This window comes from Opisthocomus hoazin, chromosome 10 (genome assembly GCF_030867145.1).
Source record: "Opisthocomus hoazin isolate bOpiHoa1 chromosome 10, bOpiHoa1.hap1, whole genome shotgun sequence".
Taxonomy (NCBI): domain Eukaryota; kingdom Metazoa; phylum Chordata; class Aves; order Opisthocomiformes; family Opisthocomidae; genus Opisthocomus; species Opisthocomus hoazin.
Window position 1 is genome coordinate 17,807,677 of NC_134423.1, and position 19,027 is coordinate 17,826,703.

General features: G+C 39.5%; 1 protein-coding gene across 1 annotated transcript in view; it reads left to right on the top strand.

Moving 5' to 3' along the window:
• The window catches only part of PRTG (protogenin), an 86,454-nt gene extending 70,924 nt beyond the window's left edge, over positions 1–15,530 (top strand). Inside the window, exons 12-20 of the mRNA XM_075432112.1 lie at positions 3,419–3,514; positions 4,064–4,250; positions 5,987–6,114; positions 6,879–7,049; positions 10,391–10,573; positions 11,731–11,851; positions 12,777–12,942; positions 13,925–14,029; positions 15,141–15,530. Of these exons, the coding sequence (XP_075288227.1) occupies positions 3,419–3,514; positions 4,064–4,250; positions 5,987–6,114; positions 6,879–7,049; positions 10,391–10,573; positions 11,731–11,851; positions 12,777–12,942; positions 13,925–14,029; positions 15,141–15,530 (1,547 nt within the window). The remainder of the gene's footprint in view (positions 1–3,418; positions 3,515–4,063; positions 4,251–5,986; positions 6,115–6,878; positions 7,050–10,390; positions 10,574–11,730; positions 11,852–12,776; positions 12,943–13,924; positions 14,030–15,140) is intronic.
• The last annotated feature ends 3,497 nt before the right edge of the window (positions 15,531–19,027 follow it).

Sequence of the window (19,027 nt, forward strand, 5' to 3'; positions counted from 1 at the left end):
ATATCATAAGCCCATAAATGAATTAACAATTGTTAAAAATATTCTAAATAGAGGCTACTTCAGACAAAAAAATATTTTCTACCACTTCATAAAACAAATGGTGTGCAAGTATCTGTTGGAGCTGGAGGCAGATCTTTGGCTAGTGGCTGTGGTCACGTTGTTTGGCATGTGGTGAAACTATGATCAACATGGAACAGCATCTCAGCAGGTGCTCTGAATTGGTGTTCCCTAATCTTATACATGTAATCTGTGAAGCAAGTTTCACATCAATTTCTTTCACTGCTCAGTGCACTGTCTTTAAAATTATTTTATATTCACCTTTTTAGGTTACTATAACACTTAGGCTTTTCTAGGACAGTACATAATGCAGCCCTTCTCAATGGCTGTTTCAATTACAGATACCAGCAGATGGTTTGTGTGACAGCTTAAAAATTCTGACATTGCTTTTGGGTTGAACTAGTCTTGCTACCAATGGAACCATGATGTCTGGAAGTGGGAAACCGTGCTTTTAAGATGGTAGAGATTGGTTGCGAGACACTATTTTTAGACAGGTTCTTCTATATAAAGATAATTATTTTTGAAACTTCTTGCGTTGCACAGAGTAAGATGAATGGTATTCAACATTGTGCTTTTTCTAAATGTAGAGCATTAAAGACACTTAAGGTTTTAAAAAATGTTTTTCTCAAAGACATTTGATTTTTTTTCTTTTTGGTGGGAGTTACATTTTTTACTTTCTTCCACATCCCATTATTCTTCCTCTCCTCCCCAATTAAGTGTTAATGAGGAATTCTTTTTTTTTTAAAAAAAAACAAACCAAAAAACCTCCCCCACAAAACCAGTGAGGATAAACAGACCTCACAGGCTCCTCATTCAGCTCAGCAGGGCGCTAGACCTTAGCTATTCTTCATTTCACGGTGAAGATGATCAGTTCTGGGTGACCACTTTCAAAGGGGCACAGAGTTTTTGAAGGTGCTTGGTGGGATGATAAATTGTCACGTCTGTCATCCTGTGCCTTGCGGAAATGCAGCAGGGGTCTCTTCTGCAGGAACTTGTAAAGAAGAAGATGGACTGTGACACTTGGCCGACTGGGTGCCGCCGGCTTATGTGGAATCTGTTCAAAGGTCTGCTAAGTAGTATCCGAATTCAAGTTTTTTCTAAGAAGGGATGGGAAAAATGATTCTTAGTACAACCCCCAAAGCATAATCCTAATGAGATCTTAAAGAAGTCTTGATGGCCCCTTTTTAAAATTTTTGCTTTGTTTTTGAATATTTCAGTTACCTGCTAAATATATGCACTCCTGCTACAGGTTAAGCAGCCTGGGAAGGTGTATATTTCTGCTTTTCTGAGATGCATGCTCTAATTTGCCTCAAAGAGTCGCCATAACTTAGATTTTGGTGTATTGAAATCACTTGGTACTTTTGAAGTGCAGTTATCTTTTTGGTTGGGCTCAGTGTTTTTAAATGCACCTTCCCTTCACATGTCTTTTGTTTTTTACAAATTCCTAAGAGATTGCAATGATTTACGTATCATATCTTACTATCTTTCTGAATTTTCAATTTTAGAATTCCATATTGTCCTTGATCACATGCTTAAGGTTTTTCTGTGTGTTTATGTCCATCTCATTTTCTCTGACTGTAATTTGTTGGCTAGGAACAACTGACATCGTCTGTTGTTACAGTGCTATTGTAAAGTGAAAGACAACCTCAAAGCAAATGTGAAATTTACTCTAGTTATAAAAACCCTCATTTTTTTACATTTTGTTGTTTATATTGTCTACTTGTGATGTTAAAGTCTATTTGAAAAATGGGAAGGGGCTTCTCTTGCCTATTCTACCATTAGTGTTAAACACATCAAAGAAATACTTTAATCCAAGTGTAAGAGCCACTTTTACACCTATATTTAGATTTTGGTAAAACAGTCTTTTAAAAATAAACATACGTAGGGATTTAAACTCTACCTAGCAATATCTCATTTAAAGCTGATATTGGTAACTACAGCACAAAAAGATTGTCTATTTCAAAATAAATATGAAAAGACTTTACGGAATGCATTATTACTAAATGACTATGCTGTCTTTTCGCCAACATCCGCCCCAGTTGTGAAGGCTGTATCGCTGGTGCGGAGACTGCAGAGGGAGCCAGCGAGCTGATGGAAACAAAACTCTGTGGTGAAGAAATGTCAGGGATTTGTGTTCCTGCTCATTTCATGAGAGAGGCCATGTAAAATCTCAGCTAAAATGAGAAAGAGGAGAGCTTATTTTGAGAAGGGATAATATGATGGTATTTTAGGGCAAGGAAAAAAGAAATGAACAAGATCATCACAGTTACAGAACATCTGTCTAGGCTTTCTGAAAATCTTAAGAGAAAGAAATAGGTTCATAACAATAGAAGAGGAAAATGTCCTATTATCTACATCAGTACTGGGGTGAAGTTTTTAGCTGAACCCAGGAGAGCTCGCATGTGCTAGTAGCAAACACTACCACTTTGCAAATCGTCATTGTGTGGAAGGGATTTGTTGCAAATACCACTGCAAGGGAGTACGCTGCAGAGCAGCAGTGCAGCCATCCCGGTGGCTTGCACTCCTAACCACCCGTGGGTACCCCGTGCCATCTCCACTAACAGAAAGCTCAAGGCCCTTTCTAACTAAGGTCTCTGTAGTAATTTTTCACTTGGATCAAGGCCAGCATATCATTAACAGAACTGAGAGAAGCAGCAAACTGAAATACGGGCACTCAAAGACATCGCCAGAGAAAGGGATGCAGGGACACCCTGCAATCTAGGAACAGTGCCCCTCTGAGAATGCCAGACCGGCTTCCAGGAAGCACGTGGAAGGGGAAGTTGTTAGGCAAAGGCATTATTAACAATCGCTGTTGTTGCACAGTGTATCTCCTCTTGGAACCTGGAACAAACCGTTTCCCATTTCTTTGCTGGGTCTTGCCTTCCTGCCTTCGCTTTGAGTGCCCTGCTTCATTACAGCCTGCTTAGCCAGCAATAAATGTTGGTTTCTGTGGACCTCATGCTGTTTGTTTTAACAAATCTTTATTATAGACTGAAAGCACTTTCGATATGCTGAATAATACTATTACACCTAGCTCTGTAGCTGTGAAGGTGTAATTTTGTTTAAGATATAAATGTGATATGTATCCTACTCCCACTGATTTTTGTTACAAACTTTGGTTTCAGGCTGTCAGAAGCAAGAATGGGAGATATGTGACTGATTCTGGGCAAAGACTCAGGGAAATTCATGGAGCTAGAGAAAAGACAGGCTTCCAGGCATCCAGCCCATTCATCAGACTGCTGATTGTAGCGGAGAAGTTTTGAACTGAAATTACCGGGGAATCGAGTTACCTCACTATCTGTAGAAGTCTGAAAATTTTTTTTTTTCCTTGACTCAAATTATTCCTTTTCTCTTTGTGTAGATCCTAGAAGAAAGTATCATGTAAGGCTGCTGGCGTATAACAGTATGGAAGAAGGCTATCAGGCAGACCAAACAGTCAGCACTCCAGGATGTGTCTGTAAGTGGTGTAGGTTGCATGAAGAATTTATTAAGACCTGAGCTGTTTCAAGGTCACAGCAGCTCTGTGTTTTTAATCTATAAATAATCAATTAATTCAGTGTAAAACAGAGAACCAGAAAGATCATATCTGTGACAAATACTATCCTAGTCGCCCTGCAACTGAGGCAGTCTCCTGTGTTCATGAACCGCAGCTGAGGAAACAAGATAGCTACCAAGCACGTTTTCCTCCCCGGTTGGATTGTCTGCATCATCTCACCAGTGACGTATCATGTATCTTATGAGAGATTTATCTCTCTCCCTTGTCCCTGTTTATAGTTTTGACTTTGTTTTTGACTAAACAAGTGGGACTATGGAAGTAATGTGGGACATGTATTGAGTTAGGAGGGCTCTTTAACAGCTCGAACCATATTCCTGGGTCTGAGTACCAGGTAGTGCTGGGTAGGGGCAGACGTGAATCTAAACCCGTGGGCTCAGACCTGTCTCTTAATCTCACCAGTGTCTGTATATAGTTCATTAAATAGTTCATGCTCCTTTTTGTTTTAAACAGCTGTCCGTGATCGCATGGTCCCACCGCCACCACCGCCTCACCACCTCTATGCCAAAGCTAATACTTCATCTTCTATCTACCTTCACTGGGGAAAGCCTGCCTTTACATCTGCACAAGCCATTAACTACACAATCCGCTGCAACCCAGTGGGGCTGCAGAATGCCTCCCTGGTTCTTTACCTTCAAACGTAAGTACGGTGCTACTAATGAGTCTGGGTTTCCTGTTTCCAGATCCGTCCCACTCAGTTTCTACTCTTCCTGTCCTCGCTCAATTGCCTTTTACTGTGACGGCGTTTACCTCCCTTAGGGGACTGTGTGTTTTGCCCAGTGGCAGCTAGTTCTGTTTCTTGGTTTATTTAAGATGTGTTCGTTGAACAGCTAAATTCTGTGCCTGTGATCCTTGTGTTGGATCCCTGGATGAGCTCTTGAATTTTTTATGTCTTTTTAGCTGTCTAAGTAGAATTCAATTTTAAGTGCTTCTTCAACCAAACAAGAAAGATTACCCATTTTATAGGTAGCTTGTGTGTGCAAAGATGGGGCTTTGTCCAGTGTCTGACTTTGAGGCTGGAAACAAGAATTTTTAAGTTTTGAGGGGTTGAGCATGTTATTGTGGGAATGCCACATTCCTGAGTGTATGGCACCCTGCTAGGAGAAAGCTGAGTAGGAACTACAGCTTGCTTTTCAGCGAAGCAATGCACGAGCCACAGAATGGGCAGAACAGGGAAGGAATTCTGCCTGGCCTTGGTGTTCAACACTCTGCCCAGGTGGTATGGGAACAGAGGACTTTGCTCCATTGTGACTGCCTGTGCTGGGGGCCATGGTGCTGCTGGCTGACGGAATCTGTATGTGTGTAGCTCCCTCAACACTTGGATTTACTCAAGCCTTCTAAATAAGAAAAATGCTGTCTTAACAGATAGTTTCCATCCTAATATTGGTGGTTTTCTCTTCAAAGAACACATCCCTTGCTGGATAACTCCTGACTTAATGATTAGACACAGTATAATCACTGTGTCAAATTCTTAGTGTGCAATATGGAGCGTAGCAATGAATGCTGCTTTTTTTGATAGGATGAAACTGTTGCAAATACTGGTGACTGCCTTTGCAGTATGGAAGATGAAAATACTAAATGAGATTTAATAAAGCAATATCTGTAGAGTAACACCATTTTAAACTGAGATTTAATCTCAACTTAGATATTATCACCCGTAATTAACCTTTGTGTATATGAAAGATTTTCCCCTGCCCCCAGAGTCAAAATAAAGCAGAATGTCTACAACTGGCTTTGTGATCAAACAGTAAATTGCAATATTACAATTAATACAATAAATTTTACAATTAATAAATTACCGAATATGACTACAAGATGCATAGGGAACATTCATACTCTACAGACATCCCCTTAACATGAGCTGATAGAGGCCATAAGTAGAAGGGGAAGTTGCATACACTACACAGCCTATGTCTGTTCTGTGAGCTGAGAAGCAGATCCAGGAAAAGCTGATGGAGTCAACAGTGTGTGCCTTTTCAGCTGTGGTGGTGTTGTAGTTTAAGTGCTACTCCAGCCTGAAGCATCATATCCTGTGGACAAATGTGGAAAGAGCTGAGTTTGAGATACCTACTGGTGATCTGGGCAATAATATTATTGGACTTGCTTGTGGATCAACTGTCCAAACAACTTTTATGAAAACTTGAGGTCAAGTCAACTGACAGCAGACATAATATCCTCCAGAGAGCTTCAGGGTTAGTGCAGTTACATTTTCAGGTAGACAGTGCAGAAGGACCACATGTTTGGACTTTAACTAGTTTGTTTTGTGTTGAACTGACAGTGAGAATCTACTCACGGTAAATAAGAGATGTTGTTTGTATTTGGGATCTTCAGGCCAACTGCTGCTGTTAAATTTATTTTATTCCTTCATCTGTACAGGTCAGAGACTCACATGTTAGTTCAAGGTCTTGAGCCAAAAACCATGTATGAATTTGCCGTTCGCCTGCATGTGGACCAGCTCTCCAGTCCCTGGAGTCCAGTAGTCTACCACACTACCCTTCCAGAAGGTAAGGCACTACGAGAGGAGCACGTGGTTCTAAAAAGAAAGCTCTGTAAACCAAATGGCCTGAAAAATTGCTTATTAATTTTAAGCTGTCTGAAGAAGAGAGAAATACTTTACTCTGAGATACAGATATTGCTCCTCTTGGTGAGAGATAGAAAAATGCTATCAGGAAAATCCTTGTTTTGGAACTGTGAAATTATTTGTTTTTCAAAATCTACCTAAAATCAGCAAAGATTTTAATATAAAATGTGATGAACTTACACCATTAGCAACCTCTGAATGGAAATAACTTGAATAAAAAAATGTAAAATATGTATTGAAGAGGCATGGCTGATTCATAGGCATTATGAAAATATATTTTGAAAATCCAGAAGTTTTAGAAACTGTAAGAATATTACACATCCACTGCCCTAGCTGCTGGTTTGCTTTTCTGTCAGCTTGGTCAGTGAAAATCAAAAACTTCAGTTCTATCTTCTCAGCATTGCAATGTTTGGGACATACCTGTTCACAGGCTAATGATGTGATTTTGTCAATAACTGTTTCCTTCTGCAGTTGAAGGAAAAATATGAAATTTGCTTTTCCAAAATTTAAGCTATTGATGAGCTCATAGTTAACAGGAGAGTTTCTCTTGAGGAGCAGTATGCGTTTGTTTAGATGTTGTTTATCTGGAATGTAGCAGTAGCTGTGTTAGGTCTGCACATCAGGTTCCTTCAGATCATTGCATGCAAAGTAGGTTGGCCTAATAGCATTGTGTTACTGTTCTCGCAGCACCATCTGGCCCTCCGGTAGGAGTGAAGGTGACTTTGATAGAGGATGATACTGCTTTGGTTTCCTGGAAGCCACCTGATGGCCCTGAAACAGTTATTACACGATACACTATCCTCTATGCATCCAGGAAGTCTTGGATTGCTGGGGAATGGCAAGTGCTGCACAGAGAAGGTAAAGGAAAATCATAAACCTATGAACTGGACAAACAATGATGCTACTTATGCTTTGTTACTTTCAGCTCCCTTGGACTACAATAAGAAAGAAATTCATATAAATGTTCACATAGAAGTTATAATTAGTTTAGAATTATTCCCATGGTTGTGATCCAAGTGTATTAAAAACCAATTAATGCTCAGAAGGTGAGGGAGAGGGGCTGTCTGTGTTGCTTTGGAGCTCAGTGCATGCTTTTGAACCAAAATGCCTTATAAATCCAATTACATCCGTCTTAGTTCTGTTGTAACTGTGATTGCGATGGTTTCATTTTGTAAATGCACTCTTTCAAATCTGAAGTCTCTGAGATGTCTTGCTCTCCAGAAATAAATTTATAAATGTTGCTGGTGGGTTTATATGCTTCTTTCAATCACTGCCAATCCAGTTAGCTCAGTTTGCTTAATGAACTTTCCCCTACTCTGAGTAAATTGCTTTGCAAATTCAATTTGCCTCTCTGGCTCTGTTCTACTGCTGAGCCCCAGCTAGCTAATCTAACAGTAACTCAGGTATGGTGATATGAACTGCACTCACATCTTTGTGATTAAATATAGTCTAAATTTTTACAGCCCCTTTCCAGACCAATACTACAATTTGAAGAACTGCATCAAGAACAGGTTTCTACTATAGCCAGAAAGAAAGAAAAAGGCATTTACTGTTCGGTTGGTATTCAAAATAGACAGAGGCAGTTCAGAACAGATAATGTTCTGGTGATGTATTAAACCAGAGGGGAAGCTCAGTGTTACAGAGTGCAGTCGTGTGCTTGAGTAGCTTATTGAAGAGGATTGCCCAGGAAGAGTTACTGTTGTCTTGTTCTGTGTTGTTTCATGGCAGAAAGCTTAGCTGTCAACAGAGTGAGGCTTTAAAATTTCTGTGGAAAAAATTCCTAAAACTTAATGAGTACACACTCAGGGAGGACAACGTGTTTCACCACCAGTGAGAGTGAACTATTATAGTTCAAAGACAGTGGTTGTCCTTTGTGCTGCTTGTGAAGAGAGGGCGAAGGACCAACAGCCATTTTGAAAGGTGGCAGTGCCGCTTTGTCTTTACTGGAGCAGAATGGTATTTGTTGGGCTGGCCTCAAATAGAACAGCCAGCTGTGAAGAGTAACAGCAAAAATTACTATTAATCTTAAGCAAAACTTGTGAAAAATAACTAGTCTCTAAAATATTAATGAGGTCTAACTGTAGGGGGAAGATCGAGCCCATGTTTTTTCACTATTAAAATTGTTGAAGGAAACAGTGATGTAAAGTTGTCATATTAAAGGACCAATTCAACATTAATTTTTACTCACTAAAAACCCCAGCAGATTTAAATTCACAGAGAGCTTATATCTGAAGAATGAATTTTGTCATTCTGGTGATGATACACTGTATTTGTTGGATGCAGCAAAGTGGCTGGATTGCTTTCAGGTAGATGCTTCAGCTCAGCCATGGCTGTGAAACAGAACAGCATGTCGGGCAGTATTTGCCATAGATATTTTGGATGAGGGGATGGCAATAACAGTAAACATTTTCGTGTGTTCCCATACTGAAAGTGCTGGAGGGCAGGAGCAAATGGAGAGCTATAAAACTTGGTGTATTACTATGTCCATCAATGTTAGTTGCTAATTTTGTGTTTTGACGGATATATTTGGGCTTGAGGCGTGGCATGGAATTCAGGCATCTTGACACGTTAGGACAATCTGTAATGCTCTTAGTTAAAGTGCAGATGAAAAAGTCTGTGAGAGAAAATTAGTATGTAGAGGTAAAATAGAGCAAATACTGTGATAGTCCTGTGACAGTCCTTTCCTAGGTAATTTGAGGCAGGAGCAGGGTTTGGGTTTTTAAAGCATTTATTCTGATAAGATCAGCTAAGCCTATGCAATAAATAGCATTGTTTTGTTTTGACACTAAACTTGTCCTGCGGAAGATCTGTGAAATCTTAACTCCGTTCCTTTCCCATGCCTCCAAAGGCACCCCCCCAATAAAAAAAATTAAAAACCCCACCAAACCAAAAGAATACAAACCAACCCTACCACCTATAAAAGTCCCAGCATGGGCTCTAGTTTATGCATGAAAATTTCTACCAATCCACCAATTTACAAAATAAAACCCTCTAATTTGACTGAGCTTGTGTTAGGCATGGCAGAATTAGAAAATATAACTGCAGTTTGTTGCCGATTCGTGCTGTGAATTATCTTCTAGCCACCTCCCCCCTTTTCCCTAGTTCTCTTCAAGGGGATCATAAGTTACAGCCATTACACACTTGGTGTGCAGTAAATCAGTACAAAGTGCTTACTTGCTTTAGCAATGCAGGAGATTTGAAAGGAGCTGGTGGGAAAGAGCCTGTAATATTCAAACGTGACCTTTCGCCCTTGCTGGTGCTAAATATTACAGCTCCTTTGGTTACAGATACCTCACGTTTTACTTCAAATGCTTTCAGCTAACGGGTGTTTTTTTATGGAAGAGCTGAAATAGCTTTTGAAGTAGCTTCCCTTTTGCCAGATGTATAATCTTTTCTGTCAACACAACAACTTTCTATTTTATACGCTTCCATGATACTATAAATTCTGACTTCTGAAACTGATTTGAAGGATTGAAATTTAGACTTAAATCTGAGAAAGTGAATGGAATATGTGAAAGAGAACAAGGGATAGATTTTGTCGTCTAACTGCCACTGTTTAGGGAAAGAAAAGCAATATATTTCTATGGTAGGAAGAAACACAGACATTTTAGAAAGGAATTGAATTTTAAGCAGCAGTCTGCAGTCCTTGGACAGGCAAAGCTCTCACTGACTTTGATAGGAGTTTTGCCTGTCTAAGGACAATGCAAGTGAATCCTATTTATGTTCTTAATCTGTTTTTCCTGCCTTCAGGGACTTTAGGAAATGAATCCTTAGCATGTGAGAGAGACATTTTCCGTAATATTTTTAGTAGCACAGCTTAGACAAACAGTAATCAAGGAAGCCTACGCAGGTCTAAATAGGGTTTTAATTTTATTTTAAAAGCGTGGTGTAATGTACTCTTCTGAATCTGTCCTGTTCATTTTAGCAACTAGACCTGATTTTGATAAACTGAACCTGAGTTATTTTGCTATGACAATTTTCATCCGCATTTATGGTACAGTGGATCTGAGAGGCACGTAGATTAGTATATGAGAGAGTCTGGTTAATGCTTGGAGCATCTCCTCACAGATACGGTCACAACATAAACATTGTCACACTGAAATGCAGCTAGCGCTAGATTTAGGTTTAGTACGCTGTGTATTGCAGCCAGTACTTGACTCTTGGTTTTGAACTATACTGAAACTCAAATCTTTTCACAGGAGCAATGACCATGGCTTTGCTGGAAAACCTTGTAGCAGGAAATGTCTACTTGGTCAAAATAGCAGCCTCCAATGAAGTGGGAGAAGGACCCTTCTCAAATGCAGTAGAACTTGCTGTCCTGCCAAAGGAGACATCAGAGTCTAATCAGAGACCTAAACGCTTGGATTCGGGAGATTCCACAAGTCAGTAGCAATGATTTGATTACTGCTGTCACAAATACCAGGGAAAAAGATCCTTGTTTCTTTTAGCTTGTAACTGCTTTCTGGGTAAACCATTCTTTATGTGAGTCAGTCCTAACAGTGTAGCATTTTCTTCTAAATGAAACCATTTTGGCATTTTTATCTCGGTTCAGCTCATAACTGGGTTAATTATTTTGCTCAGAAGTTGGAATTTTGCCTTTCAAATGAGAATATATAACTGTTTTGAATTTTACATTAATATCAACTTTGCAGCTGCTCTTCTAAGGCTCTTTAAGTCCTTTATTTGGCTTGAGATACCAGTAGCACTGGGTCAGTTACAACTCAAATCTGTTGAAATTTGCTGGTTCCTGGTATTCCAGCAACCCAAATCAACCTGTGAGTCAGTGATATACCAGCATACATCTTCACCAAAGAAGTCATCTCCACCTGCAGCTCTTTGGGGAGATCTATGTGTTACCTTGCGGGAAATTACGGTAACATTAGTGGTTTCTCCATATAAGAACAGAAGAACACATTGTCTTCATCTGACGTAGAACGGGATTTATCTTGGTGACTTGTTACAGATTTTAAAGGTATTTGAGGAGACAAGAGCAAGTAATTATTCAGGTGCATGAAACTTTCCTGGTTGCCACACACTGAATTGTGAATAAAACACAAGGATTTTTCTTGCTCAGGTTTTCTCCCTTCCTGAGTTATATTTTAGGCCTGAATAAGCAAATAGAGCCACGCCCTCAGGATTAGCTGAACAGACAGATGATATCAAAGCATAAACCAAAGTGAACCCTCCTAGGTGCCAGTGGCTGGAATTCTCCAGGCCTTTTCCCTTTGTTTTCTAGTAGCAGCCTGTAAGGAAGAGGTTGGAGGGAGCTCCTCTGCTCTATGTTTTCGGTCACTGAAGAGGCTGTAGCATGGGGCAGTCCCTTCTTCCCCTCCCACACCAGTACTACATACACTCCTCTGTTTGGTCTACAAGTGTTATTTTCAAAAGTGTTAAAATATATGGTAGAACAGGTCTGGAAATCTCATTAAAAAGAAGCATTTGTCTCTGTGGTTGTGAATGTAACCCTATTAATTTCCTGACAGGGAGCCGAGGGTAACTTCTTATTTACTGAGCCCTACTATGTTCTTTTTTGCTATAGCTTATTCTGACTATTACCATCTGGACCAGAAATCAATGACTGGCATTGTTGTTGGGGTTTGCATAGCCTTGACCTGCATCCTTATCTGCATCCTGATCTTAATTTATCGCAGTAAAGCCAGGTATGTTTTTGTTCTTGAAGACTGAGCTCTTTCTCAGTGCACTGATTCTTGGGATGTGCTGCCTTCTCCAAGAGTACTAAGTTCTCTGAAGTACTCTGCCTCTTCACCTGTTCCTGCCAGCAATGGAAACAAAGCACTGTGTTTGCTCTTCCTACTCTATCCAAGTCCCTGCTCCAGTGAAAAGAAGGAAGAGCCCACAGAGTGAGTCAGTGGTGCTTGGAGAACAAAGTATGAGGCATATTTCCAAATAAAAAAGACACTTTTTGAGCCAGATAAGCATGCTGCTTTATATCATCTGTTCCTCCTGCTTAACCCTCCAGCCTACCCAGACCTGGATGGCAAGGCTTTAACCCTCTGGTGTTGCTGGACAAGAGGAACCCTGACTTGAAGCAGTTCCATGATGCAGTTTCTTTGAAGCCGTGCAAGCCACCATCTGTCTGTCTTGTCATCAGCTGCTGTGGGCCATAAACTGGCCCAGTGACTCTTCCCATAACTTTGGGATCAGAACAAATATAAGTTAATTGAAATAATAAATTAAAAACTGTCTGAAAGTATATTTTAGTAACAAGGGCGTTTTAGCATACTTGTAGAAAATAATATCGGTTGGGAGACAGTCTCTGTTTAGCATGATAGAAAGGTCTTAATGTCACTAGTGCTTACTTTCTCCAAGTAATATTACTAATCATGACAACTCCTGTCTGCACATTAACTCTTAGCATACTGTGTATGATTAACTGGAAGCAGATGTTATTTTTATCACAACCAATAACATTTAAATTCTGTGAGTGTTAGGAGTATCATATAACAAAATGTAAATGCCAAAAATATACCAGTATTACTTGATTAATAATAGCTTTGAAGTTTATCCTTGATTTTTGTGTTTTCTTCCTGTTGGTAAATTTTATTCCTGCTTAACATTGCATAGGAAAACATCTGCTCCTAAACCTGTGCAGCAAAGCGCTGACCAGCTGTCACATACAAGCATCTCATTAGCCAGTGCTAATGAGGTGGAGAAAAGTATTGAAGGAATTGCAGAGAATGAAGAATCCTTATTGCCAATGATAGTGGGAAACAGCTTCATCGATGCTAAGGTATTGTAAGCTTTATTCGCTCCCAAACCAGAAATCTTTCTTTAGAATTCATTGCTGTAACATCCGAGTCCTTATCAAAAGTAAAATATGTACACTACAAAGCCACAGCAGGTTTTTAATGGGACAAGCACAAGTTTGGCAATCCAGGGTCAAATTTTCAAGACTCATCTTCAAGTTCAGCTAGAGATCTGATTCAACGCTTGTCTTACACTGTACTCTGCAGATTGCAGAGTTTGGCTCTGGCACAGCATCAAAGGATAAAAGCTCCATAGACTGAGGGGTACTCGGTGGCCTCTGCTAGTCCAAGGATATGGGTGAGAGAGGCCTTGCCAGCACCTCGTTCAGTAAGTGCCTGTGCACCATCCAGTCAAGTATGACACTAGCAGGTATTAATGAAAGTATTATTTTTCTGTATATGTATGGGTAAGACAATGTTACATTTTATAAACTCGTATGTGGTCAAATTATAAATTAATCTAGATGGCAGGATGTGTCAGTGGACATGTAGAATCTTCCAGTCCAGGAGTCCGGTGTGACAAAACCACATTGGCCTTACTTTCACACGCAGACATACTGATTTAAAGCTTGTTCTGTACACACTGCAAACTTGAATGGAGCTGCTCCCCGAGGATATGTGCAAAAGCTGGGAAATGGACCCCAGTACAGGCACAGACACTACGTCTATGAATGGTCACATTCAAAGTAGTAGAGCAAGAGCAGTGGCTGGAATATTTTTCTGTGTGTTTGTAGTATTACAGCTGTTTGGTCTGACCTGTGGGCTTGCCAGATTTAGTGGGTCTGGTCTTGACTTGTCTCGAGCAGTAGATGAATACCACACCACAAAAATGTGACTGAGCGCTTAAGACTTCATTTGTCTTCCTTTTCAGTATGGAGCCAATAGATAGGAATAGAAAAATTTTTTCAAATGTCTTAGAAATGTAGTGTGGTAAAATAAATGTCTGTGTGTCTCCCTCTGTTGTAGGGGGGATCTGATCTGATTATCAACAGCTATGGGCCTGTCACAAAGGCTAACTGCAAGAAAAGGTGGCTGTTCTTCCAAGATACTAAGAAGGTGAAGACTGAGGAGGTAAATGCACACATCTGCCCATTAGACCAATCTTTACTGTATGACTCTGTGTTTTCAGAGGAAGATACGTAGTTTTCTATTTGTGGAAAAGCGTAATGAGTGGTCCAGGTTTTAATCGGATAGTTTCAGTTGTGTTATGGTTGATAGTGTTCCACCTTGTAGTAAAGTCTTGTGGAAGTTTCATTTTCTGTCCGAAGTTGTCACGTACTGTTACTCTTTACAGTTAACTCATTGCTTTCTTGCCTCTGCCCTTTTATCTGTGAGCAAAAGGATTTCTGTATACTGGGTCTATGCATAGCATCTACAGTACTACATCTGCAGAGGCTTTGTATAAATATAATGCAAATTAAATACATATATAAAAATAATATAAAAATATAAAGAATCCCCTCCTACCCTGACAGCTAAAACTTTTTTTTTTTTTTTTTTTTTTTTCTGAAGAGAAACCAAAAGAGGAAAATTAAATTATTTACCCAAAGTAGTGAAGAAACTGAGAGTCTGAGTAGAACTGTCTGGCTTCTGAAATCATTGCTCTGGACACATTTGCTATTTGGATGAGAAAAATAACACTTTAAAACTGAACTGTTAAGCAAATCCTGAACATTATCATGCAAATTCACACCTATGGGGCATGCAGCTGATGTTTATTGACTTGTAACTTGTATTGTGCTCTTGTATATTTAAGGAAGTCTTGATAGCAGTGTTGCAAATTTGTATTCAAAAGTATTTCCAGAAGCAGCTGCATATTTCCAATGCCTCTATAAGCAAAATATTTGCTGCCACCCAAGGAGTAATGCTTAAAGAATATGCATGAAGGGATGGGAGAGAGCTCTGCCAAGTATGTTTTTAAAATACCATTCAGGTCTCTCCAGTGAAATCATTCTTGATTAGCCATGCTTAGCTAGAGGGGATTATTTAATCTATTACGGAAAAGAAAAGTATGAGCAAGACTTGAGATTGATAACCTCCTGTAGGAAAGCCCAGATTGTGCTGAGCCAATGCTCTTAGAGGCACTCTGGCAGAATAGGAGATAGGAAATGCCGTAAAAATTCAAATCATAGCTCAGCTTTCCAGGGGCTGAACAACCTTTTGCTCTCTGCTTTTTATGCAGCCTCAGAGAAGATTTGTCCAGGCGGTGTGTCTGTACCAGCCAGGTACCACTGTGCTGATCAGTGAGGATGACTCTCCCAGCTCTCCCGGCCAGCAGTCTGATTTCCAGGTGCCATTCGGTATTGCTGCTGATACAGAGCATTCGGCCAACAGCGAAGGAAGCCATGAGACTGGTGACTCTGGAAGATTTTCTCACGAGTCCAACGATGAGATACACCTCTCCTCTGTGACAACTGCTACCCCTCCCACTACCAGTCCTTTTGTAAGCAGTGACTTGGGTACGAACGTGATGAGCCCTGCCGTAAGCAACTGCACAGAGTCTCCTCTGCCGTTCGCTGCTGACCAGACTCCTACCTCACCTCTTCAGATACACTCTGCGGTGCAAAACTGACACCCTTAGGGCCACACCAGACATTCTTGCAGTGTATGTCTGTTCGAAGGACAATGAACAGGGAGCCAAAGTTTTATTGTGGAAAGCCTGAGTAACCTAGCAGGTGATCCCACGTTTCTGTTGAATGTTTTTTTCTTTTTTTTTTTTGTTTGTTTTGTTTGCTTTTTAAAACTCACTCATTTTGAATGTTCAGTGGTCAACAAATGTGAAAGGACAGTGAAGATTTCTGACTAAAGTTAAAAATATGTCACTGGAGCAAAGGGAAGGCTGTTGGCCCTTTTGCTGACTATCTACCTCAGTTTGCCGAGAGGTGAACTCTGAATGACAACTGCTTTACCTCATTTGTATTCTAGTTGGTCTCAGCTATGGAACTGGTGATACTTCCTAGTAGTGTTGTTTTATTTTGGGTTTCTTTTTTGTTTTGTTTTCAGTTGTGTGTAGAATGTGTGTGTGTGTGTGTGCACTCAGTGATCAGGGAGTTGTATAGGTAGGTAAACAAGATTGTTCAGCTGAAGCTCTGTCTTTAAAAAGAAGGAAAACTCAGAGTATAAAATGTAATGATTTTATGTGGTTGACGTAGAGGATGTTAAAAACTGGGAAGATTTGAGTCGGTGCTTCCACATATGCAGCCACATGAAATTTTTTGTACCTCTTGATTTCTCATAACCCCAGCAAGCCTAGGACAGTGCCTTTCCCCCAGAAACATGTGCCAGCAACTGCTGGCAGGATGTATGCCATATCCTTAGGGCTCTGGGACATGTTGGGTTCCCCTAGTGACAAATGTTGCCCCTTTATTGACAGTTAATGCTAAAAAGCATAGCAAAATGAAGAAGCATTCAGCATTCCCAAACAGTTTGGCTCTGCCTGAGAGTCATGGAATAGATAATAATGCTGAATATTCCAGTATCACAGTACTTCTTAGCAATGGTGCCTTGCATTATGTATTATGAAATTACTGATTTGCCTTATGCCTTTTTAGTATTTGTAAAGTTGCTTTGGAGTACAGAAAGATGCCTTAAATGCTTCTTAGATGTTTTAAGTAAACCGTATCATGAATTTGTAGTTCATTTTTACCCAGCTTTGAGTGCTGATAAGCACCACTAGCATTGTAGTATATCTCAGAGCTGCTGTTAGGATGTGACCCTGCTCCTTGCCTTCGCCTAGTGTGCTGTTAGCCAGGAATTTTAGCTCAGGGAGTGACTTTACCCACATGCTAATCTAAAACTCTGATTAGGCTACCACGAGAAATAAAAAAGCCAGAGCTTTAGGTGAAGAGTCTGTTGAAAGAGGTGAGTACTGCTACTGCCTTGAACCCATGCAATTCCTGTTTTATACTACCTCCTTTAAAAGTTATTCTAGTGTTTTTGGGGTTTTGTTGTTGTTTTTTCCTGTACTCAGGGAATGGTTTGTTACTTTTGAGCTGCCTCACGGAAACGTGAAGCAAACTGACAGGGTATCATGTCTTGTTTTTAATATGAGAAAGGGAGAGAGAGGGAGGAGGTTGGAATCATCCAATGTTATCAACTTGTCTGTATCCTTGCAGTCCTCTTCTCCTCTCCTCCTCTTTCCCTGTTTTACTTTAAAAAAAAAAAAGGAAAGAAAAAAAAATAGGCATATGTTTTTACTTTAAAAAAAAAAGTTTAAAATGTAACATTGTGAGAAAGCAACCATAGGAACTCCTGGCTCTATTGAAGTCTGTCAGAACTCCCATTGACTTTACTGGGGCCAAGATGTCACCCCTGAGGTAGGCCAGGCTGACTGCTGTCTTGTTCCTCATGTATCAACAGGTGGTCGGAAGTCCTCACTAAGCCCTGCGGGTCTGTCTGGTTTGTGCTGATGCATCGGCCTCTAGCTACCGTAGTTCTTTACCTTGTAAGTGTTTGCTAGTTCTGCACCAGACAGTACACATTCACCTTTTCGTAACAGTGTTGATTTGAACGCTTTAAAAATAATCTTGTACCAAAGACTTTTCTGTAGAAAAGAAGGAAGCCACGTATTGTCCAAAAATAATTGAACTAGGTAAAAGCTACAGGTTTGAAGAGCTGAATACATTTTATTGTATAAGTAGTTACTAACAAAAAACAATAGGGCTTCTTGATTGTAGCAGGTGAGTGCATAGATGAGTCGTCTGCTTCTACGATTTTAACTACCTTGTTGTTACAAGAGCCTTTAAAGAAAGTTATAATACCAGCAGATATCTCCAAAGACTTCCAAGTGTAATTTTTTTCTCCAGCATGTAGTTGATCAACAATATAGTATTAAAAAAAAAAAAAAATATTTTTTAACAGTTTTTTATCTACTTGCTGAAGAAAAAGAAAACATTTTCACCAAAGATTTATTTTTGGTCTAGTCAGGCAGAATGTTTAGTGTACAGCAAAGTACTGTTTCTAGTTAGGTAAAGTGTGTGAATTAATCAAAACTAGATTAAAAATGTGTAACTGTAGCATGAAGTTTCACACTTCATCTTTCAGAGTAGCTTCTTTTGTTAGTTTCATTCCGAAAGAGCTGATATGCAGATGGTGACTGCTTCTCCAAAGACTTGTTTGCTGTAAGTACTGATAATCAGATGTAATTTTATGACCTTCTTTACAGTTAAATACTTCAAATCCCAAACTTTTTCCTCCAGAGACCCACTCTGTAGTTTAAGCCATGGAGAGTTTAAGAGAAACAGACTTCATATAAAATTTGTTAAGCTAGTGCTCGAACTTCAATAGCCAAAGAGTTGAATATATTCAGTGTATTACAGAGCAGTGCATCCAGAGCTCTGTTCATCACTTAATGTTTTATTAAGGTACTTTTTATCAGCAAATAAAGAAAACCAAAGATATTTAAGGTTACCTCAGCATATAGGCAAGCTTAGTTAGACATTAATTATTCTGTCTTTTTCTTTATTTTTATGTTAACCAAATATGTTTCTCCAGAACCCAGTCTACATTCATGTGCTTCCTTTGCTTTGTCACATAGTCATGATTACTACAAAATAAAAAATATGTTCTCCTCAAAATTCATGGCCTGTGACTAATATATCACCAGATTTTGCGAGAGAAAATTTGTCTTATGATTGAAAACTTCACCAATGTAAGCAAAGGAATCTCCAGAATGATTATGTAGAAATTGATGCTTTCTCTATTGAACTCAATAGCAGAATCAATCCTTTGTGATTGTAACAGTGCAAAATTGGGCTCACAGTTTAAATGCTTCATATCCTTGAAGCCAACACATGTAATTATAGATATGATATTACAGAGTGTAATTTTCTTAAAAGCTTATAGTTGTGGCTATCTAAGGAAATCAGTTTTTCATATGTAAACTTTGTTCATTCCATTTGCCTAGAAAGAGCTTGCAGAACACAGCAGGCAGAATAGTTTCAGGTTTTCCAGTATATTTTTCTTGGTTATGTCTGTAGAAACTGGGTCCTGGAGAAAAAATTATCATTTTTTAATTATGAATTTTACTAAATATGTTCTGGAAGATGAACATAAATGTGGAATTTAGTG